This window comes from Dipodomys merriami, unplaced genomic scaffold (genome assembly GCF_024711535.1).
Source record: "Dipodomys merriami isolate MVZ:Mamm:240054 unplaced genomic scaffold, mDipMer1.0.p SCAF_32, whole genome shotgun sequence".
Classification (NCBI taxonomy): Eukaryota; Metazoa; Chordata; class Mammalia; order Rodentia; family Heteromyidae; genus Dipodomys; species Dipodomys merriami.
The window spans coordinates 13,841,555-13,867,133 of record NW_027204715.1 but is presented as its reverse complement, the minus strand read 5'-3'; the positions used below and the strand labels follow the sequence as shown (position 1 = coordinate 13,867,133).

The window sequence follows — 25,579 nt, the reverse complement described above, 5'->3', positions numbered from 1 at the left end:
CTTCTTCTTCTTCTTCTTCTTCCTCTTCTTCTTCTTCTTCTTCTTCTTCTTCTTCTTCTTCTTCTTCTTCTTCTTCTTCTTCTTCTTCTTCTTCTTCTTCTTCTTCTTCTTCTTCTTCTTCTTCTTCTTCTTTCTTCTTCTTCTTCTTCTTCCCCACCCTCTCTTTGATTAATTCTACTTATTACAATTTCACTTTTAATATCATCTTTTCTTGACCAAGTGAATGAATTCCTTGGTTCTTTATTAAATGGCCAGTCTGACGCCCCTTAATGCTGTTTTCTGAAAAACTGATTCTCATATTTTATAGCATGGACAGATGGAGTCATTTCAAATTTAATTTTTTATATTTTGATTTCTTATTTTTATATTTTTATTTCTTATTTTTAAAACAAGTTTTACTTGAATGGTCTTATCACCTTTCACAAGTTTCCCTAAGCTGTCTGTCAAACTGAGGTTCTCTTAAAACACTTCTCTTAGACATCTCAGCTAAATATCTAGTTGAAAGTGCTCTCTGCTCAAGAATAATAGAATGTAATTAGGTAAACAAATGTTTTGCCTTCAGTTTCCAATAATATCCTTCCCACACCCCATCAGAATGGCTTTTGCTGTCTGTAGCCTACCAAGATTCTGTTCAGGTTTGGTTAGGTGTTCTCAGAGACACTGAACCCTAAGCTCCCATCCCTGTTTATTCCTTCTTGTTGAGCCCCAGCTAGCATCACTCTTTGCATCGATTCTTTATTCAAATTCAAAGAATGTCCAGCTTTTCTGCCTGTTGCTCAGTTCCAAAGCTTCATCTACACTTTTAGGTGTTCATTAAAGAATCACCACTTTTGCATGCAATCAACTTCTCTCTTAAACACTTCAAGCTGCTAAATTAAAGAACACAAGTACACAGGGATTAAGCAACAAATGTTTTTAATACTGGGTGTTTTGCCATGATGCACATGGGTATTCTGTGTAATTCTCAGTCCAAGATCCATATGGTAGTTGTCTCCGTGGATGGTGCGGATCTCATTTCTAAGATATGGTCCTCTTGCATGTTCACCCAGCAGATAGGAAAGGGGAGGTCTATATGGCTATCAGTGGGGCCAATCACCCCAAGCATAAAGACTTTCACCTCCAGACCCACACACTTCCCGAAGCCCACTTTTCAACATCAGCAGCTTTGGCTTTGGAATTTCAGCATGAATCTTGGAAAGATGCATTCAATCCTTAGTAAATACTTTCCTTCTTAATGCCAGTGTGATTGGGGATCAAATGATATACCAAGAAGCATATGTGTTTTATGAAAAGCAAGGAAAATAATTACTGAAAACAGTATATTTCAGGGCAAATACAGGTAAGTTTCCTCATGTGAGTTAGCTGTTTACTCTGTATGACAGCAGTTAACCTTTAAGTGACACATATACATATATATATATATATATATATATATATATATATATATATATATATATATACACACATAGATACGTACATACATACATACATACATACACATTACCAGTGTACTTCATGAGACTCTCACAGGATTGGCACAAGGAATTTTTTCTTAAATACACATATGATGTTGGAAACACCAAATAGATAGGTTGGTATTTTTAATGGTTTTAATGAACTTGAGAATCTATTGAAGAAAGTTTAAAGGTCATAAGAAACACAGTGAAAAAGGTAAATTAGACCTGATTAAAATTCTACAGTTCAGCAAATGAGCTTTTACTTGAATCGTGGAACATGACATGTAGACAACACATTGCATTGTTTAATATTCTGCAGACTGTCTTCAGAAGACTGATAAAAGCATGATGAAACAAGAACATATTTACACAATTGATTACTAAAAACAACACCTACAGGATATTATATTATAGAAAGACAACATTTCCCATCTAACGAATTGGTTATAGTTACCACCTTGGGGTAAGTTACAAAGGAAGAGAAATCTTTAGAGAATATTTAGAGAAATATTGTTGCTCCAAAAGGATTTCTATTCTATTTTTTTTAATTGTGTTGTTTCATGACATAGTATCTAACAAGTGCTAATTTTTATGGAATAAAGAATCCCTATTCTTGCTTCTAATGAGTAACACATAACTCATTAATGCTCATGACAACAATTGGTGCAATTGATCCTAACCCACTCTGGTGAGTTGTAAAAAAAAAAAAACAAAAACCTGAGCTCCTGTTCAGCAACCAGAAACCTGTCTTAGTTCTGTGTCCTTGGAATAACTAACAACCTAGAATAAAGTCAGTTGAGGAAATGTGAGGGACGAGTCATCTTTCTTTGGTGTGAGAACCAAAATTGAGTTCAAAAGTGAATTCTCACTTAAGAATGAGGAGTAATAATATGTTGGAAATGCAAAATTACAAATGCAAAATAATTTGATGTTGAAGTCTGCTCTGTTTGCTGTTTTCCTGTGCTTGCTTGTGTTTTCATAGGATTGTTGTAGAAGGTGTTATATAGGGCAGGCTTACCACACATTTTATATCTAGGAATTTTTGTTGTTTGGTTGGTTTTGGTGGTATTCATATTGCAATTCAGGGTCTTTTACTTGCAATTTGCTAAGAAGGAGCTCTTCTACTTGAGATAATCCTCTTGAACATTTTTACTTTATATTTTTTTCAGGTAAGATTTTGAGTTTTTGACTTAGGGTTGGCTTTAGACTGCTATCTTCCTGAATATATCTTCTACATAACCAGGAACATAAGTCCACATATCTAGCTTATTTCTTGAGATGGGGCTTTGCTAATATTTTAGCTAGGCCATTCTCAAATTGTATTCCACCAGATCTCTGTCTCCAGAATACATGAGATTTTTAGGAATACATCAATGCCTGGTGTCACTGAAGATAATATTGCTAGTTTTTATCGTAATTTTCCTACCATCATTCAGCACAAGGATGAACCAGAAAGCAATGACAATATCATGAACTAAACCAGCTTTGAAGCTCATTTAGTATAATGATTAGTAAAAAAATACCATGTCAGGCTCTTCCTTTCACCACTAGTATGAACTGAATTTTAGTTTTTTCCTTGTCATTTGATTATGTGGGATGCAGTTAAGAATGAACATCATAGCAGAAAACAAAGAACAGAACTATTCACCTCATGGCTTTAAGGAAAGCATCAGGAAGGAACCAAAACGAAACCCATTCCAATGATTGGCTTCTTTCAAGAAGGTCTAACATCGTTATGGTTAGATGTTTTTCAATGGACTAACCCATGAATAAAGTTAGGAGCCTCATGTTCTTCTAGTTACTTCTTGAAAGCTACTAGCGCTATCAAGTCTTTGATACATAAAACCATATATATTTTTAAATTCAAATCATAACACTTCATGACTTTTTGACTAATGTACATGCACAGACACATACACACACACTTGCCCTATTTGACATTGTCACAGCTCTACTGCAGTATAAATATGTATATATGTGTATATACATATATCGAAACACACACACTCTAGCTCTCTGTCTCTGTCTCTGTCTCTGTCTCTGTCTCTCTCTCTCTCTCACAACACACACACACATACACACACACACACACACACACACACACAAGCTTTAATTTGTCTGAGGTAGGCCTCAGGGCATTTTCTGTACCACCTTGAACCACAGTTATTCCAGTCTCAGTATTCTAAGTGGCTGTTATTATTGTGAGTTGCCACACCAGGCTCAGAAACTTTTATTTGGATTGTTTTATTAAATATAACTATAGATAACTACTGACTTTGATGAGATCCCAAATTAATGCTGTTAAAACATATATTAAATTTTAATTTATTTCAAACTGCAGAAAATAAATTACAAAATTACACAAAAATGTTAAGTCGATATCAGGGATATTTTGAAGAGATTGGATGATATGAGATGGAAAATGAGGTGATAGGAACTTTTGTGAAATATTAAAGAGAACCTCAAGTTGCAAAGCATTCACTAAGAATAGAACTTAGGGACCCCAAGAGGAATGGGATGTGTGACTTTCTCTAAGAGATTCTGCCCTGTTTGACTTTCTCACAGCTATTCTATATTTAGATTTTAGGGCCCTCTACAGAATTGCTCTTCTCAATTTTTGCTTGAAGTCTTAAAAGTTCATGGTATTAAGCTTCCATTAATTCCATTTATAGAAGTTAAGATTGGGTGAATTTGTATATAAAAAATTAAGGAAAGGAAAAGAGGAGAGAATGTTAGGAAAACAGATTGTCTAGAATATATTTCACTAAGAATTCAAGTGGTTAAGTAAGGTAGAGCAAATTTACTTGAAAGCTAATGTATACAAGCTTTTCAACCACTCTAGAAAGTAGTATGGAAATTCCTCAAAAAAGTAAACATAGCACTACTCTATGAGCCCGCAATGTTCCTCCTGGACATATACCCAATAAATCAAAAGCACGGTTACAGTAAAGCCACTAGAACAACCATGTACATTGCAGCACTGTTTACTATAGCAAAGATATGGAATCATCTTACATGCCCCTCAATGGATGGATAGATCAAAGCAAGGTGCTATATACACAATAGGATTTTACTCATCTGTTAGAAAGAATGTACCATTTGTGAGGAAGTGAAAATACTTGAATTACATTAAGTGGAAACAACTATATTAAGTAAGTAAGCCAGACCCAGAAAAACATACATTGAATGATTATTTTCATTTGTGGTAGATAGAATATACCTATAAATCTATAAGTAAACACATTGGGAGGTATGCAAGTGGTCACAAATGAAATAATTGAAGTATAATAGACTCTATGGCGAGCTGAAATAGAATGTTCTCTTAAAAAGTTTGGGTCAATGTTCAACAAGAGTTACACCAGGAAATCAGTACATCCAAAAAGTGTAGTGGAGACAAGGGGAGAGGGGTAGATGAATGAAGGGGGCTGGAGAGGGAGAATCTAGTCAGGTACTCACTGAATATGCCACAGAATTATGAAAAGTAAGGGAAGGAGTAGGTTGAAAGGGGGTGAGAACATTGAATGGTGGTAGCACTGATCAAGATATACTATACTCATTAAGTACTTTGTTATATGGCACCTCCTTTGTACAAGTAACTACTTAAGGATTATAAAAATGAAAAGTAAAAAGCAAAGATAATGCAAACCTGCAAGCATTATAATTTTAAAATATATAGATCATATTTCTTCTTTAGAAACATATTTTAAAGTTTGGTAGGAGAATCAAAAGTTCAAGGAGAGACCAGACAAGGTTAAATGCAAACAAAAGTATTAAAACAAAGAAACTCAGAAAATAATGTTGATTGTCCTCAATAAGTCACATTTGATGCACTCAATATGTTGTTATATATGTATATATAGTATATATGTATATATATTTATATTATGAATGTATATATACATACATATATACACTATATGGACAAGAATCAGGAATAGAACATCTATGCATTGAATTTGATGCATCGTTTGAATAGCGGTTGCCTTTTCTTGGTACTAATGTTGAACTTCTCGATCCTCAGCCAGGTATTGAAATCTAAGTGTGTGTGTGTGTGTGTGTGTGTGTGTGTGTGTGTCTGTAATTTCTTCTCTAATTTGGCATATAGTTATTTGAACAGAAGTGCTAAGGAAAGGAATATTAGAAAAGCTGCTCTCTTTTTCAGAAGAACATTCAAGGGAGAATTAAAGTCATAGTGTTCTGCTCCCTTGCTTTTAAGTTTACTTCATTTATATTTTTGAGAGAATTCCTATGAGGCAAGCTATTACATTCAAATCACAAGACCGACCTGCACTCTCCCATCTCTCATCAAAAAGCTGAGGTATCAAAAACTTAACAGCATGGTATATACTGTTCCAATAATACTCAGCAACTTTTCATTGAGAAATGAGGTAGTAGCAACTATTGACAAGTGAAGGTGATAAATCTCATTTGTAAAAGAAAGCTAGCTTTGATTTCTCTTTGCAGTAACATGCAAAGCATTACAGTTTCAAACAACAAACTTGGCAAAATTACATTTTGTTATTTTCAAAGACAAATACCTTAGCTATCTTTTCAGAGTAAACAAAGGAATTCACTCCTATCACTTTTCTTTGGCCTAGAAGTTTCAAACAGAAGTCTGCAGTGTCATCTGCTTTCAGCCACTATATTGAATGACCTCTCCTTGGTTCACAGGTCAGAATAATATTGCTGATGAATGTAGGAACATCTTTTCTTGTGATTAACAGATTTTTTCTGATACACTGTTATGTTTAAAATTGTTAAGAATATATGATAATGATTGTATGGTAATTATTATTAACTTGTTCCAAATACCAGCATAAATATAATGCTATGTGAATGTAGCCTTTTTTCATATTTTCATTCTTTAAGTTTCTTCTATGTAACATGTGGAGATTAATTGAGTTCATAAGACTCTTTAGGAATTAATAAGGTAATGTGCAGAGTAATCATAAAGAATATCTAGCATATGGTAAAGTTTAAAAACAATAATTATGATTAGAAAGCAAATCTACTGGCTCATCTGTCTTACATTAAAAAAGAAGGAAACAGGTGTAATTTGCATTTAATTCTTCTTTTCCTTGGATTATCTAGTCCAATAACTTTATATAAACCAACATTCTTTATACCAAATATCAGATAGTAAAAAGAGAAGACATCATTATCCAAGAATACTGATTTTTCAGCAAGTTGTGCTGATAGATTTTGTTATACATTAATAAGCAACAGAAGACCCTTCATGTGTATTTGAACAAAGACAAGTTTTGTCAAATCACTACATCTTTGAACTAGCTGTTCCTTTTCTTTTCGTGTGTGTGTGTGTGTGTGTGTGTGTGTGTGTGTGTGTGTGTGTGTGTGTGTGTTCCCTATCCACAGAATACCAAGATGCTGGTCTAAGGTTTTTATAGCTCTTTGCAGGTGTCACCATTACCCTTAACCCTTCCCACATCCGCTGTTAAAGAATTTTTATGGCTCAGAAAAGTTTTAATATTCAGCAGGTTAAGGAAACCCATGGTCAGCTTTAGAATTGTGATCTCTGCTGAGCTTTCAAGGTGTCAAGACCCTAAAATAATATGAACAGCAGGAGCACTAAATCTTTCATTATTTCCAGTTTCCCCTTGAGCATACTGACTTTGCAATAAAGAAGCTGTCATTTACACTCTTCTTTATTGCAAAGTGGGTAATAGCTACAGGAAGAAAAAAATATTAAGGAACTGTGTCAAGTTAGCCCAACTGCCATTATGATTAATGTGTAATCATTACACATTTGCATCTGCTCTTTTTGCATGCAGGTACTTCATAGATTGGAAGACTGATGGGGACAGCTACTTTGCAGTAGATGGGACTGAAGGAACCATTGCCACTAATGAATTACTGGACAGAGAAAGCACCGCACAGTATAATTTCTCCGTAATTGCAAGTAAAGTTAGTAAGTATGGCATGTACAGAATCAATGTGATACTGCCATTCTTTGGATTTAACAGTCTTAAACGAGTCCCTGCTGAGGCGTTTTTCACTTTTGGTTTGACAGCTGAGTGCTCTCCTGGGGAAACTATGAAACCTGTTTCTTTTCCTCACAGCGTAAGTCCAGAGAAATTGTGACAACTGCCAGTGAGCCCTGTTTGCAAGTTTTCATGAATACCTAGAAGGGCCAGTCAGTCTGTGACCTCACCACTTTCTACTTCTTACATTCAAAAACTCACAGGAGAGCTAAGTTTTCTTCCACAAAGTGTCCTTGAGTCTCTATCATTGCATGTTTGGTTATAGAAAGAAAAAAGAAAAAACATCATTCTGGAATGTTTTCTGAAATTGAAGACAACATTTTTAAATGTCACCCTTCTTCCTCCTCTTCCCTTCCATTACAGTACATTTTAATAAATATACCTGGAAAAATATAGTTTTAAGTGTAATACTTTAGATTTTTTTCACAATCTATATGATTGCTATAAATTAGTCTTTGTATAAACTACATCTTAGACTCTGTTAATATGAGAAAGATGACAGGTCTTATTTGCTGCATAGAACAATAAAGAAATGATTACTATATCCTTCTTAAGTTGTATATTATAGTAAAAGTAATAATGTTTGGCCCTTGACACAGTCATTTTTAAAGAACTGGATCTTGCCAGTCCTTCTGCTGATGTTGCTTTTTAAGTTTTAGGAAATTCCCGTGGAGTATATTATTTTGCCTTCTTATTTTATTCCTGTTGCAAATTTATAATACTTTGGCAGCTAATTTTATCTTTCAAGGCAAGAAAGCTATGAAAACTCTTATGAATGGATTTTCTCAATTTCAGTTCCTCAGTGGAGTAAATATAAACAGCTTTATCTTTGAATACCTGTGTCTAAAATAGTCAGACCTCAATGAGGTTCTTAGTCAACTTCATTATCATTGTTCTATTTAGCATTTACTAATTGAACAATGGGGTTTGTTTCACTTCAATACATTCCGAAAATATACTTTGACTAAAACATCTTCTATTATTCCTTTTAATCTGCTTTAAACCCCTTTTGATATAATTTTGAACAATTTCATCATTCTAATTTCATATATGCCTATGATGAACTTTAATCACATTTAATTTCCAACATCTTGTTTCCCTTTGCCCTCCCAATCAGTCTCCTGCCACATATTTTACATTAGTGTACGTTCCTCTGAGTCTCAAAAGCAAATCTTTTTTTTTTTTTTTTAATTTTATTTTATTTGAGAACATACTGTACAGGGGGGCTACAATTACATGGGCAGGATAATACATACATTTCTTACCAAGCATTGCAGCCTCCTCCTTTGTTTACCCTTCACTTCCCTTCCCCGCCTCCCCCCTCCCCCCACCCAATTTTACCCCCCTCCCCCCACCCAATTATACCCCCCTCCCCCCCACACACCGACATTGTAAAGCTGGTTTTGACATGACATTTTGTACTTCTCATTGTTGCAACAGGTCCACCTGAATCCTTAAACTACTTGTTTGTCCCCATCTCCTCCACATGTTATACTGACATCAAATATAGTGAAAGCGGGGGTTACACTGTGGGGGAGGGACATACAAAGCAACAAAGAAATAATCTTATAAATGCGTTAGAAACACATGCATGAAAGAAACGAAAACATTAAAATACATATTTAAGGGTTCATTTTCCTAACATCACATTATCTGACCTTTTCCGCTTGACTCATACCTATACTAGATATTGCAAATAAGGGAAACCATGGGACCTATGCTTCTTTGGGCCTGGCTTACTTCACTTAATATAATTTTTTCCAAACCTTTCCATTTCCTAACAAATGGGGAAATGTCATTCTTTCTGATGGAGGCATAGAATTCCATTGTGTATATATACCACATTTTCTTGATCCATTCATCTACTGAGGGGCATCTGGGTTGGTTCCATATCTTAGCTATGGTAAATAATGCTGCAATAAACATAGTTGTGCTGGTAGCTTTAGTGTGGTCTTGTTTGTAAACATTTGGGTAAATGCCCAAAAGTGGGATTGCTGGATCATAGGGGAGATCTATGTGAAGTCTTTTGAGGAACCTCCATACTGCTTTCCAAAGTGGTTGAACAAGTTTACATTCCCACCAACAATGAAGTAAGGTTCCTTTCTGTCCACATCCCCTCCAGCATCTGTTGTTGTTAGAGTTCTTGATTTTTGCTGTTCTAACTGGAGTGAGGTGATATCTCAATGTTGTTTTGATTTGCATTTCTTTTATGGCTAGGGATGTTGAACATTTCTTCATGTGTCTATTGGCCATCCTTCTTTCTTCTTCAGAGAAGCTTCTCTTTAAGTCTTTCGCCCACTTATTTATTGGGCAGTTGATTCTTTGAGTATTTGTTGTTGGGTGGTTTAATTTTTTGAGTTCCAAGTATATTTTAGATATGAGACCCTTGTCCGTTGTATGGCTAGTAAAGATCTTCTCCCAATCGGTGGGCTTTCTATTGATCTTGCCAGCTATGTCATTTGCCCTGCAGAAGCTCTGCAATCTTATGCAATCCCATTTGTCCAACCTTTCTTTGATTTGTTGTGCTTCCGGGTCTCTATTCAGAAAATTTCGACCTGAGCCAAGGAGACCTAGGGTTTCTCCTATTCCATCCTGTAATGTTTTCAGAGTGTCTGCTTTGAGTTCAAGGTCTTTGATCCATTTGGAGTTGATTCTGGTACAGGGTGATATATAAGGATCTAGCTTTAGTTTTCTACATGTAGTTAACCAATTTTGCCAGCACCATTTACTGAAGAGGCTGTCTTTCTTCCATTCTATTGTTTTAGCTTCCTTATCGAAGATTAGATGGCTATAGGTCTGTAGGTTTATTTCTGGGTTTTCAATTCTATTCCATTGGTCCTGAGGTCTGTTCTTATGCCAATACCAAGCTGTTTTGATTACTATGGCTTTATAGTAGAGTTTGAAATTTGGTATTGATATTCCTCCAGCAGTGTTCTTTCCGTTGAGGAGCGTTTTTGCTATTCGGGGTCTTTTATTGTTCCATATGAATTTTTGGATTGCCTCCTCTATTTCCTTGAAGAATGAAGGTGGAATTTTGATAGGTATCGCGTTGAATTTGTAGATAGCCTTGGGAAGTATTGCCATTTTCACGATGTTAATCTTGCCAATCCAGTAGCATGGGAGGTTTTGCCATTTTTTAAGTTCTGTGTTGATTTCCTTTTTCAAGATTTTAAAGTTTTCATCATAGAGGTCCTTCACTTCTTTGGTTAAGTTAATTCCTAGGTATTTTATTTTTTGTGGGGCTATTACAAATGGAGTTGCTTTCCTAATTTCAGCCACACTTTTCTCATTGTTGGCATATAGAAAAGCCATTGATTTTTGGGGGTTAATTTTATAACCTGCTACTTTGCCAAAGTTTTGAATCAGCTTGAGTAATTTGGGAGTGGAGTCTATGGGATTCTTTAAATACAAGATCATGTCATCTGCAAAGAGGGAGAGTTTTATTTCTTCTTTCCCTATTTGGATCCCCTTTATGTCTGCATCTTGTCTTATTGCTGTAGCTAGGCATTCTAATACTAGATTGAAGAGAAGTGGAGAGAGTGGGCATCCTTGTCTTGTTCCTGAGTTAAGAGGAAATGGCTTTAGTTTTTCACCATTGAGTATAATGCTGGCTGTAGGTTTGTCATATACAGCCTTTATTGTATTGAGGAATGTTCCATGGATTCCTAATTTTTCCAGAACCTTCATCATAAAGGGGTGTTGGATCTTGTCAAATGCTTTTTCTGCATCTATTGAGATAACCATGTGGTTCTTATTCTTGCTCCTGTTGATGTGATGAATAATATTAATTGATTTGCGTATATTGAACCAGCTTTGCATCCCTGAAATGAATCCTGTTTGATCATGGTGTATGATTTTTTGGATGAATTGTTGAAGTCGATTGGCCAAAATTCAAAAGCAAATCTTATATGCAGTTTCTCTCCTATTCATTCAATATTTACCATTGAAATTCTGTCCTGGAATGTAAGACAGCTACCTCAGGCTGCCATATGAGAGGTTATATATGGTTGATGATCAATTGATCATTTTAGACTCATCCTTCCAAGTATACCAGCAGTCTTTCCATGACTGTGGAATGTCTAGTGGAGTTCATTTGCAACCTGAATATCATAATGTAGCTGGCTTATCACCCTGTGAAGTGAATATTAAATCAGACACACAATGGATATTTCTATCCCCAAACCATGGGAAGTAGGGAAATGCTATTATTTTAAGCACCTCCATGTCAGGGTAGTTGTTTAACAATGCCAGAACTAGCTTACAGTCAGCATATATTCCTTTGGAGTAGGAATATCAATTCTCCTTTCTGTCCGAAGGGAAGATGGGACTAAATCACTCTTCTGTCATATAATGTTGTGTTGGTGTCACTGCTGTTAGAGCTAAAATGGATTGGTGCCAAAAGCACTTGTCCTACAACAAACTCTTCTCTTGTCCCTGGACTCCTGCCTACAGGAGCATCTGAGAAGGCCATACAATTATAAAGAGCCTGTGGCTTTTTACCCCAATATTCCATGGATAGCAAACATCTGAGCAAGTGAATAGTATTATTTCTCAAGTTCCTATTTTTTTCCCAGTGCCCATCTGACCTTGAAGACCTTCCCAGGTCTTGCAAAGATAAACAGAGGTATTACTTAGGTTTTTCTCTACCAGATATTTTCTCTCCCTTGCCATTTCATTTCAAATTACTGCTTCTTGCTCTTATAGGCTCATAGAAAAGATTACACAGTTAACTTCCTGAACAGAGGGATGAGAAGGAAAATGAAATGTTTGCTGTACTCTCTACGGCATTCTCTTCAGGATGTATTCCCCATGTCACTTCACGGATGGCATCTTCCTTCCTAATAATGCTGCATTCTTTTACAATTAAAATGGTTAATCTTCATTAATTTTATGATAACTTTCAATGAGCTGATTCACAGAGGATTTGCAAGAGAGTTTAACTATCCAGAAAAAACTTTATTTTCCTGAAATGTTTGGTAAATACACTGTAAATTATTTGTCTTATGTTATATAAGTCTTATGTGAATCACATTATTTTTCCTCTAGTAGATTGGACATAATAAATAACAACCAGAAGCAGTCTCCTCAGCTTCCAATTATAATAGACCAATTATCTAGTGTAAAAGATTAATATATGGGGGCTGGGAAGGTGGCTCAGTGGTAGAGTGCTTGCCTTGCATGCATGAGGCTCTGGGTTCGATTCCTCAGCACCACATAAGCAAAAAGAAAAAAGCCAGAAGTGGCACTGTGGCTCAAGTGGTAGAGCACTAGCCTGGAGCTGAAGAGCTGAGGGATAGCGCCCAGGCCCAGAGTTCAAGCCCGACGATTGACAAAAAAACAAAAACAAACAAACAAAAAAAAAACAACATAAAATATCGTCATGATACAAAAAGAATTGTAAAAATAAAATCCAGTCTTTCTTTGAGGGACATAGAGCTTTAAGCTATTTTAAAAAATAGAATAAAAGGTAATATTTTACAGTGGAATAAATGTCCTTTATACTTGAAAGATTTATTATTTTTAATTGGTTATTTATCATTATGGTAAAATACATATTGCTCCAACTTCTGATCTTACTTTTTTTTAAGCATAAAAAAAGAACTATCTAGGAAGATCAAGTTTGAGTATTAGGAATGTTGGAAACCATGTTCAGAATTGAGACTTAGAACTGTGATTCTTATATAAGCACAGTTTAGTATTCATTACCTTACTTATGTAACTGTAACTCCTCTTTACATAACCTTCACAACAAAATGAAATTAAATTAAAAAAGAAAATGAAAAAATAAAACTTATGTCAATCTGATATTCTTAAAATTGATATCTAATTGATTTTCTGTCTATTTAGGTTCCAGTCACCAGATTTCAAAGCTTTTAAGGAAGCCCGATATGTGAAAGACACTATATCTGCTTTTAAAATAAAGATCCTAAATATATATTATGTTATTTGATGTTTAAAATTTCTATAACAAGATCTAATAGTGGACACTTATTTGGTTTGAATGCAGTTTACATAAAAACATTATTCATATTCTGATGCATCTAACTGCTGTCATTGATCAAACTAGACAGCAGAACAGGAATATCATCTCGGTGAATGAGTAAGAAATTAATGTCTCATAGTTGCTCTACCAGGAACAAAATCATATAAGTACACCATATTGCAGATTGTGCTGGCATACAATTTGGTCCTGACCCGTCTATAAAATCTGCTGGTGAAATGGAATGTTACAATGATTGAACACATTTCAATTAATTAAAAAGCATTCATTAACAGTGTTTCTGTATTTGGATGTCCAAATAATCTTATTACAATTCTAATCATTCTTTTATGCCTTACAACTTCACAGTTTTTATGATATTAACCTTGAGAGTTTTAGAAGAGAGCAAAACTTCAAAATTTTAACTCATTTAAATTGTCAGAAAGTTTTTACACACCACTGTTTCTAATATATTTTACTGTTTACATAACAAATGTAATTAGAGAAACATATTTGGTAATGATATCATTAAGCTTATATTTTTTCCTTATAGAATAAACACATCATACCCAAATATTATTAGTTTGCTCATATTAATTATCCCATGAAATGGATTTTGTTTGTTCTTAAATAGGTGAGCTTTCTGTGAAATTCCTTACTAAATGCTATATTTGATTTTTTACATGAAATATGATATTGAGTTGGGATTTAATTTTATAAATGTTTTTGTACATTTCAGTGTGTTTCTTCAAGACATTGTCATAGAAGATATACATTGAGCATGTTTATTTTTATTACTTTCTTTTTAATTTTAATTTTATTATAAAACTGTTGTACTGAAGGGTTACACTTACATAAGGCAGGTAATGAGCACATTTCTTTTTGAACAATGTTACTCCCTTTCTCATTTTCTCCCCCTTTTTCCTCTCATGATGCCCACCTCCAAAGTTGTAGAAGTTCCAATGTAGTGTCTAATGAGTATCACTGTTTCATTCGTTCACCATTTTTTCCGATTGTTTTACTTTCTTTTTATCATTTATCTTTTATCCTTTATCTTTTCCTTCACTTCTGGTTCTCTTTCTCTTCAAAAGTATTCTTTCTTCTAATTCTATGTTCCTTAAAAATAAAACCTATGGCCACATACAATCTCATGACATTTGTTTTTCTCAGTCTTGTTTTCCCTGGTTAACAAGATGATTTCAGCTCTATTTTCTTGCAAATGGTATTATTTTGTACTTTTTAAAGGATGTTGATGTTGTTTTCTATATAAACATATTATCGGTTGTAAGTTTTTTACTTGATATCCAACAAATGATATTAGCTTTATAGATACAGAAACATCAACTTGTAAGAATGATGTCTGTAATTCAGATCCAAATCCATTACACATTCATTTTATTTAGTGCGGAGAGACCCATGTTTATGAAAAACATTACTTACTGTGGATTGTGACAAAACTAACAGTGGTAACTCTCAAGGCCAATAAACAAAATGATACTAACTAAAAGTAATAAATTTAATGAGTTATACAGAGAAAATTATGTTGAATTACGAGAAGCTTACTTCTCAGGAACTTCAAGTGAGTTGCAGCAGTTTATGACTCACGGTATGGTCTTTAAACAATAAAGTATTTAATCATAAAGAATTATTTTTTGGCAGAATATTCTGGGTTGATTGCTTTGTTTGCATACCAAATGATCAACAATGAGATGATTTTTTTAGGCAAATAAGAAAGATAAGGACTCAAATGGTTTTTCTTTCTTGCTATTGTTTCTAAAGTATTCATAAGGTGATTTTTTTGTTCCTTTGTATGTCCCTCCCCCACAATATAACCCCTGCTTTCACTGTATTTGATGTTGGTATACTTTGGGGAAGGGAAGGGGAAAAACAAATTGTTTAAATAGGGATACAGGTGGACCCATTGCAACAATGAAATGTACAAGATGCTATGCTGAAAAAGGAACTTTATAACTTTGGCAGGGAGGGGGAGGGAGGGCAGGGATGGTAGGAGAAAACAAAGGAGGAGGCAACAATGCTTCATAAGAAATGTGCTCATTACCTTGCTCCTGTAATTGTAACTTCTCTGTACCATATTTTCACAATAAAAAACTTATTAATAAAAAAGATTTTTTTCTGGAATAGTAAATCATTTTTCAAATATAGAAAAATACAAGCACTCCAAATAGGAAAATAAATATGTTTGAAATATGATCATAGGACATATATTTGGTAGGTCTGTACTTTTACTCAATAAATGTGTATTGATAGATTAGTGTGGACACTTTCTAATTATTTCATTTTGAAGGATCTTTCCCATAATTTCCTTTAAATTAAAATGACATATATACTGAAGTTTTATTGAGAAATGTTTAGTAAATATCTTATGAAAATTATACTGGCAAATCATTTTATTACTATTGCATATAACTTCAGTTAATATAATTGTTACTAATGTATTAATTAACCTTATTGATAAATTTCATGTAAATGTATAGTATGCCAACATTTTTTATATTTTAAAATAATTCATTATTAATATTTTTATATCATTTGGGAGCTGATGAATGAAACTTTACTTTCTGGCATGTGAGAATATACTGATTCTGTTATATTCATCTTTATATACAATAAATATAGTCTAGGCAGGTCCATTATCAAAATAATTAATCAGGACAATTAATTGACTTATTTTGACCTACCAATTACAGGTGAGAAATGATAAATATATAGGAAAATGTAGCAAGTATATTCAAAGATTCAGAAATCATAAATTACATTGCATTTGAGAATCCTGATACAACCAACCATACATGGATGTGATGAGGATGGAAAAGTTGAAATTGTGAATGGAACATGAAGAGAAAATTAGCAGTTGTGTTAAAGTGATCAATCATATTGTTGGTGCTATTTGGTGAAACATATTTGTATGTTAGCTCAGGAAAAGTGTGCATGTTTGTGGAAGGAATCTGTAAGAACACAGGGAAGGGGCCTTCTCTTTATTGGTATGGAATTAGTTTTTTTCTTTTTTTGTTTTTGTTTTTTTTTTTGTTTTTTGCCAGTCATAGGGCCTGAACTCTGGGTCTGGGCACTGTCCCTCAGCTCTTCAACTCAAGGCTAGTGCTCTACCACTGGAGCCACAGCGCCACTTCCGGCTTTTTCTGTTTATGTGGTGCTGAGGAATGGAACCCAGGGCCTCATGCTTGCAAGGCATGCACTCTACCTCTGAGCTACCTTCTCAGCCCTCTTTTTTTATTATTATGAAAATACCATACAGAGGATTTGCAATTACAAACATTTTAATTATAACTTATCAAGCATTGTTGCCTCCTCCTTTCTTTCCCCTTCCCATGCCTTCCCATCTCCCCCCCCAAAGTTGTAAAGATGTTTTTTTGACATAACTTGTACATCTCATTGTTGCAATGGGTCCACCTGTATCCCTACTTATACAATTTGTTTTTCCCTTCCCCTCCACAAATTATACCAACATCAAATACAGTGAAAGCAGGAGTTATATTGTGGGGGAGGGACATACAAAACAACAAAGAAATCACCTTATAAGTATGTTAGAAACAATCTCATGAAAGGAAAAATATTTGAATACTTATCTTGGGGTTCATTTCACTTAACATCAACATATCTGACCTTTACTGTTTGAACAAGCATGGAATTAGTTGTTTATTAGCTACTTACACTATATCACAAATTACAGCAGAGTTTGGTGACTTAGAATAATAACATTTATTTTGTAATTTACCTGACTCTTAGATTCTGCTTAAGATAAGCTGAGTCCTGTAAGTGTTTTATCATAAAGTTGCAGTAAATATCACATAGTAGGTATGGGCAAGATTTAGTTTCTTAAGGAATGTTGAAGTTGAGCTCCAGAGTCTCACAGACAGCTTGACTTAGGTTGTGATGAGTTGTGTGTGTGTGTGTGTGTGTGTGTGTGTGTGTGTGTGTGTGTGTGTGTGTGTGTGTGTGTGTGAGATAACTTTAGTCTCCACAGTCAATGTGGCCAAATAAGCCAAGGAGATTGGGAGATTGGAACAGCAGAAAAATGGAAGCCAAATTCTGATAACCTAATCTTTAAAATTACATCTCATATTTTGGGCCATTTTCTGTTCAGGAGAATGGAGAAACTTATTCCAGATGACATATAAGAACAGAAGGGCATGAAGGTGTAAACCACAGGATGAAGGAGTCATTGGAACTATTTCAGAAGGCTGCTCTCCATATGTAATTCTTCGCAACAAAACATACTTTAAGAGATAGATGAGAGAAAGAGAGAGAGAGAGAGACAGAGACAGAGAGACAGAGAGAGACAGAGAGAGACAGAGAGAGACAGAGCAGAGAGACAGAGACAGACAGACAGATAGAGACAGGGACAGAGAGACAGAGAAACAGAAACAGAGACAGAGACAGCGAGACAGAGAGAGACAGAGTAGTTATTTCTGGATCTAAAAATGCTGAGATGTAGCGATCTGGTGAATGTATTAAATGTGGTCTAGAGGAGAAAACTTCAGCAATTTTGCTTGAAGACATAAACATACTCTTATCACTTAGCAATCATCTTGTACTATGCATGATGCATCCTTTTTTGTTGTTGTTGGTGGTGGTCGTCGTGGTCGTGGTTATGGGGCTTGAACTCTGGGTCTGGGCATTGTCCCTCAGCTCTTCAGCTCAAGGCTAGCACTCTACCACTTGAACCACAGCAACATTTCTGGTTTTCTGAGTGGTTTATTAAAGAGTCTCATGGAGTTTCCTGCCCAGGCTGGCTTTGAACTGTGATCCTCATATTTCGGCCTCCTAAATAGCTAGAATTACAGGTGTGAGCCACTGATGCCCAGTTTCAAACAATAGTTTTAATGAACAGATTGGTGGACCTCATTCAAAACTACATGTCATTTCAAAATTCTGGAAATACGATCTAAAAACAAACATTTTAATGAGCACTCTTCTCATGTTTACTCTAGTAAACAATGGCATTTGAAACAATGGTAACAAAAATGTAGAACCAATTGTCTTGAACACATGTATTTATTCAGAGAGTTTATTGCACTTATGAGGAAAAAGCATAACTGTTACTTTAAATTCCAAATTGATATTATTTTGTTTCTACAATTGCCCAAATACTTTCTTTTCTTTTATCTTACAAGTTATCTGGTTTTATAAGTTCAAATCTAATAGATATATGGTTTTCCTAATTTTCTGATTTTTCTCCAAGAAACTGTTTTGCATTTCCTAAGAAAGATAAATATTATTCTATATTTATAAGTTTTATACTAGAATTTGAAGTATTTCAGCAGAAGTTTTATAAATAATACTTAGAAGAAACGATTAGGAGTTTTTTCAAACTATTTCATGAAGTACTGTGATAAATCATATGCATAGAAATAATCATTATTAACACCTCTATAATAATCAGCTTAACTTAGAACTTATGCCATTTTTCTCACTATACTATGCTACACAAACACAAAAGAATCAAAAATTGTAATGTATTTGTATATGTTTTATTTTAAACTTTCAACTGTTTATCAATTTGCTACCACATTTGACAGGTTATTGTAAATACTCCATCCAATCACACATACAATATTAAAGCCAGTCTACTGTTTTTCTTAATTACTATCTCATTTTCTTAGGCATAAATGCTATATAATGAATTTATAATGAACTTTTCACCTGAGATGGGTTTAAAACCTATTTGTACAGTTCCTTTACTCATCACATATTTAAGGTAAACGCAAATAAATGTTATATACTCTCTCTGTCTCTCTGTCTCTCTGTCTGTCTCTGTCTGTCTGTCTGTCTGTCTGTCTGTCTGTCTGTCTGTCTGTCTGTCTGTCTGTCTGTCTCTCTCTCTCTCTCTCTCTCTCTCTCTCTCTCTCTCTCTCTCTCTCTCTCTCTCTATATATATATATATATATATATATATATATATATATATATATATATATATATATATATATAGCCAGTCCTGAGGCTTGAACTATATTACTGGCAATTTCTCTGAGCTTCTTTTGATCAAGGCTAGTTTATTGGAGATAAGAATCTCACATACTTAACTGTTTGGTTGGCTTCCAACCATGATCCTCAGATCTTAGCCTCTTGAGTAGGTAGGATTACAGGCATGAGCAACCAATGCTCAGTTTAAAATGTCTTAAACCTGGTCTATTTGATTAAGTATGAAATTTTTAGCATGCAAGAATTCCCATCTTAATAATGAACTAATGATAGCACTAGTTATCATAGTTAGCTATGTATATAACAAATACATTGAAAACACTTTACAAGTTATTTGAAGTGTATTACATGTTGAACTTAAGTAAAATATGCTATATCTTCAATTTATTATTTTCCTTCAATGAAATATTTATCAATAGTATAAATAAAATGTAACATTTGAATTCATATTAATATTCTTTTTAGTTAACCTTACAACAATTTTATTGCTATATACACAAGGTTTGCAAAGAAAAAACTTCACTTGGATGTATTTATGCAATAATGGACATAAAATATTATAAACTGTGATAAGGAAAATATATTAGACTGCTAACTTGAAAATAAGCAAGGGAGCATGACAAATATGCAATGTCAAGATCTACATTGGATAAATGTAAATAATTCAATACAGAAATGTTTTAAAGAAATTGAGACTGCAGAAAAAAATCAGAGTTCATCTTTACTCTGTCTCTTTGTCCCATATGATTCCCTTTCCAGTAAGTTATTTTAGTTGATAAATAGAAAAATTATTGCATTATTTTACAGTTTTATGAGATAGTTTCACAAAATTGAGATTTGTTTTAGTTAGAATGCTAAAAATATTTCTTGTAGAAAAAAAACCCTACTAGTAATAGGACATCGCAATGTTAATTTTTTGTGTGTTAAAATTTCGTCCTGGGGACAAATGTTAAATTTTCATTTCAGGAGAATGAAATGAATAGGTCCAAAGTATCAAAAGCAAACTTTTGCTAGATAAAAATAGCCCTAATTTTTAAACCTTTTTACATCTATTACAATAGAAAACCATTAGAAAAGATCTATTTAAAGAAGAAATATTGCTGCCTTTGAAGACATTCTATCCGCAAATTTAATGAAATAAAAGTCTCTTCCTGGATAAGAGTTAAACGATTCCTGTGACTGAATCTTGTGTACACATTTTTCTAATTTGGAAACTAGAAATTTGAGAAATAACAAAATGCTGAAACAAGGATACAGGTTGACCCACTTTAACTATACAATGTACAAGATACTATGTTGAAAACATAGTATCTTGGGGGGACAGGAAAGGGATACTAGGAGAACAAAAAAAGGAAGGCTGCCAATGCTCAATAAGAAATGCTCTCATTACTGTACTCATGTAACCGTAACCCCTCTGTACAGTATCTTTACAAATAATATATATACATGTATATAATCATATACATATATAATATATATATATAATGAGCTCTAACTCCTTCCTGTGTCCTCACTTAGGATATAAATTAGATATTAAAGACTGAACCTTCATTTTCATTCATATAATTATGTTATAATCCAAATAATAATTTGCTATAGACCATGTTCAAGTAGCTCTAGAAAAGGAAAATATTATTTTGTAAAGTAGGTTAAATAGATGTGTTACTTATCATCTAATTGAATTCATGAATTTAGTTTTCTTCAATAAACGAAAGGGTTGCAGGTACAAATTCATTAGTCTGTGCCAGAATCTGTGAGGTCAGAAACCCCTTGTCCAAATGATATTGTTTTCTATCCTAAAAAAGCTGTTCTTTAATAAAATTTTATTTATTCTTCACATCATCAGAGAGTAAGATATGATATATCACAGTTTTTCTATTTTTATTGTGAAAATACTGTATAGTGGGGTTACAATGACATGGGCAAGATCATGAGTACCCATATTTAATTCTTCTTCTTCATTTTCACTTATGTTAGTTGATTTTTATTTTCCCATTATCTATCATTGTTTTCAGGAGGAAGTCCTGTGATACTTTGTTCCAAGGGTACAACTTAAATATGCAGAATATTCTAGATACAGAAATGTTGTTGGCCTAATAAATAAATAAATTTTCAAAGAACCAACCACCCTATAAATAAGTGAGCTAAAGACTTAAAGAGAAACTTCTCTGAAGAGGAACGAAGAATGGCCAATAGACACATGCAGAAATGCTCAACCTCCCTAGCCATAAAAGAATGCAAATCAAAACAACATTGAGATACCACCTCACACCAGTTAGAATGGCTATAATTAACAACTCTAATAACAACAGATACTGGAGGGGATGTGGACAGCAGAGACCCTTACTGCATTATTGGTGGGAGTGTAAACTTGTTCAACCACTTTGGAAAGCAGTATGGAGGTTCTTCAAAAGACTCCACATAGAGGTCCCCTATGACTCAGCAATCCCACTTTTGGACATTTACCCAAATGATCACAAACAAGACCATACTAAAGCTACCAGCACAACTATGTTTATTGTAGCATTATTTACCATAACTAAGATATGGAACCAATCCAGATGCCCCTCAGTAGATGAATGGATCAAGAAAATGTGGTATATATACACAATGGAATTCTATGCCTCCATCAGAAAGAATAACATTGCCCCATTTGTTAGGAAATGGAAAGACTTGGGAAAAAATATTAAGTGAAATAAGCCAGGCCCAAAGAAACTTATGCCCCATGGATTCCCTTATTTGCAATAACTAGTGTATGTCTGGGACAAGCAGAAAAGACCAGATAAGTTGATGTTAGGTGAAATGAACCCCAGGTTAAGGACTCAAATGTTTTTTTTTCTTTCTTAATATTGTGTATAACATATGAATAAGATGATTTCTTTGTTGCTTTGTATGTTCTTTCCCCACAGTATAACCTCTGTTTTCATTGTATTTGATATTGGCATAATTTGTGGAGGGGAAGGGAAAAAACAAATTCTTTAAATAGAGATACAGATGTACGTATTGCACAAATGAGATCTACAAGATGTTATGGTGAAAATGAACTATACATCTTTTCCACAGGGGGTTGAGGGGGTAGTGGGGGTGGTGGTGAGCGGGGTGGGAGATGGGAAGGGATGGGAAGGGGAAACAATGCTTGATAAGAATTGCACTCATTACCTTGCCCATGTAATTTTAACCCCTCTGTATAGTATTTTCACAATTAAAAATGTATAAAAATATAAAAAAAGAAAAAATATATATAACACTACTGCTAAAGATAGGCTCTGTGAACGGGAAAGAAGGCTATAACAGTGGGCTTGGAAAAGGATGTATTTATGATAAAATAATGTGAGATGAAGATTGGATATGATAGTGGGCCTGCTTATTTTCTGAGGGATAAACCCATCCACTGTTCTCCTCGCTGTTAGAATTCTCAGCAATTTTTCATTAAGCATGTATGTATTCTGTTGGCAAGGCAACATAAAGTATTATTAATTAGAGAAATCATAAATATTAACTTTATAACAATTTACTTTTTAATGTTCTCAATAGGCAATCCGTTGTTAACCAGCAAAGTCAACATACTCATTAATGTCCTCGATGTCAACGAATTCCCACCAGAAATATCTGTGCCATATGAGACAGCTGTGTGTGAAAATGCCAAGCCAGGACAGGTATTTTGTGGATATTGTGCATTAAATGTACACTAAGCTAGCCTGTGTGTATATTTTCATGTCTAAGTACCAATATGAGTTAATGTACATGCACTTATTTATCTATATCAGGTATCTTCATGCAATAAGCTTTTAGAGGAACCGAATTTATGTGAATTAGTGGTGGATAAATGGGTATGAAGATAATACAGTAGTGGGAGAGTTTGTGGTTTCTAATCAAATTTTTAAATAGAGTTCATATTGTTGATACTATTAACTGTGAAATTTCTAGTGAGCTTGAGAATGTTAACACTTATTAAGGAGAATGTTTTTTCCTGATGGCTTTCCTTCTTTGCACATCTGCTTTCATAAAAGGCACAGCAAATTCTTTAGCCTCCATAAACCTACAGCTTGCTTCTGTAATAGACTTGAAACCAGCATGTGATATTCAAAAATGTCCGAAAATAATTACATCTATTATGTGACAGAAATTGGCATTTGTATACATAGAGTAGTAAGGAATCTGGTATATTCTGGAAGAATATATTTCCATAAAATATCTATGGAGGAAACATCAATATACAAAGCATGGCCCAATCATGTTATTTGGATTTTGAGTTTCAAGCTGTGGGGTGGATGGACACTTCCTGCATTTAACTCCAATCACTGTCTTCCTGGCCTGAGGACTATGCATTGGAGCCACTAGTCATTTTTTATTGTTCTTGAATATGTATATATGTGATCCGTCATGTGTCAGTTCATGTGTATCTATGTTTTATATTTCATTTATCTATTTTATCTATCTATTATCTATCTATCTATCAACTATCATCTATCCATCTATCATCTACCTGCTTGAAAAAGAAAGAAACATAGAAAGAAACCTGGCATTACTTAGATCAGTGGAGATTTACATGTGAGTTGATTTTTTAGGGTAGTGATTCCAGCTAACACTTACAGGTAAGAGTCAGTAAGCAGTAAAGTTTTCATATCCGTATGATGTAAAAGACTTTACCATATTCTAAAAGTCTATCCTTGTTACATTTTTGACGGTAAAAACAATTTCATAGATGATATTGGTTCATAAAAGAAGCAATACATTTCCATGAAATTTGGTTCCTATTTAATAAATACACAGAATTTCAAGAGTGAAATAATACACTGAGAGGACTTTGGTTTAAGTGAAGGAAGGCTGAAGTTTTGTTGTTGTTTTTAAGGAAAATTCTATTTGGAAATTCTAAATTGCCACATTTTGTGATCTAACTTGTTGTTTGTTTGTTTGTTTGCCTGTCTTGGAGCCTGAATTCAGGGCCTGGGAGCTGTCCCTGAGCCTCTTTCTACTAAAGCTAATACACTCCCACTCTGCACCACAGTGCCACTTCCAGCTTTTGTTGAGTAGTTTATTGGAAGGAAGAGTTTCAAGGGCTTTCCTGACCAGGCTGGCTTTGAATCACTTATAGCTCAATACATCTATGCATCAATCATATGTCTATATAGCTGTCTATGTGTAGATATCCATAATTTATCATTTAAGTAGGTTATGATTATGAGATTGGATACTAGTGATCAAATGTATTAGATAAATTCCACGTTTCATGACATTAAGGTAATGTCTGAAATCATTATAAAATTTAATGTTGAATGTTCAGAAGTTATTTTGGTTTATATTTGGTTTATTCTATTGAAGTAACCAGATATTGTCAACAATATATATCGGCACAAGTAAGGAAGAATTGTGAAATAATGATAATAGTGCCTTTTCATATAATTATAAAATCATAGTTTTGCTCTAACTGATTTGGAAAATTAATATAATATACCTTGCACTTATTTTTTTCATTTTTTTATTTGTGAAGATGAACATTCTCACAAAATTTAATAATTTTAAATTCTGTTTTTGCAAGAGCTTTTGAGTCACTGGATACTGTGTTTCTAGTTAGAATACTCACATTTGGCCTAGAAAGCATTTATTTCATGTAATTTAAAGTGCAAGCAAGTGCATTTCAATTTGATTTTGCTTGTTAGAATTTTCAATGCTGGCAAGTTTTTAGTTACTCAGGTACGGATTTAGAATTTACCTCTGTCCTATAACTGTACAGACCATTATTACCTGTACATGTTTATATAATTATTTATAAAAATTATGTGTAAGTAATTGGTTCACTGCTATTGATTTAAGAAGGGTCATTTGTGTCTGCTTGCATGCTTCATTAAATAAAGTGATTCTCCTGGTACATAAAGTTCCCCTGCGAAACTGATGAGTGACTTTGAATTTATTCTGAACATCTTTTCAGATAATTCAGATAGTCAGTGCTGCAGACCGAGATCTTTCACCTGCGGGGCAGCAGTTCTCCTTTAGATTATCTCCGGAGGCTGCCATCAAACCAAACTTTACGGTCCGTGACTTCAGAAGTAAGTATTGCCTCTTATATATTAACCTCTAATCATGTAGCTTTGTCCAATTTTACAAAGAGAAAGAAAATTCAGTATTTTCCTAAAAGAACTCTACCTTACAAAATATGCATTTATTTTATAGTAAATCCC

At 34.0% G+C, this 25,579-nt stretch overlaps 1 protein-coding gene across 3 annotated transcripts in view; it reads left to right on the top strand.

Moving 5' to 3' along the window:
* Cdh12 (cadherin 12) overlaps nucleotides 1–25,579 on the top strand; it is an 836,266-nt gene that overhangs the window by 799,806 nt on the left and 10,881 nt on the right. For all 3 annotated transcript variants that reach the window (XM_070042221.1, XM_070042223.1, XM_070042222.1), the window contains 3 exons: nucleotides 7,247–7,383; nucleotides 22,935–23,056; nucleotides 25,330–25,447. In XM_070042221.1, the coding sequence (XP_069898322.1) occupies nucleotides 7,247–7,383; nucleotides 22,935–23,056; nucleotides 25,330–25,447 (377 nt within the window). The remainder of the gene's footprint in view (nucleotides 1–7,246; nucleotides 7,384–22,934; nucleotides 23,057–25,329; nucleotides 25,448–25,579) is intronic.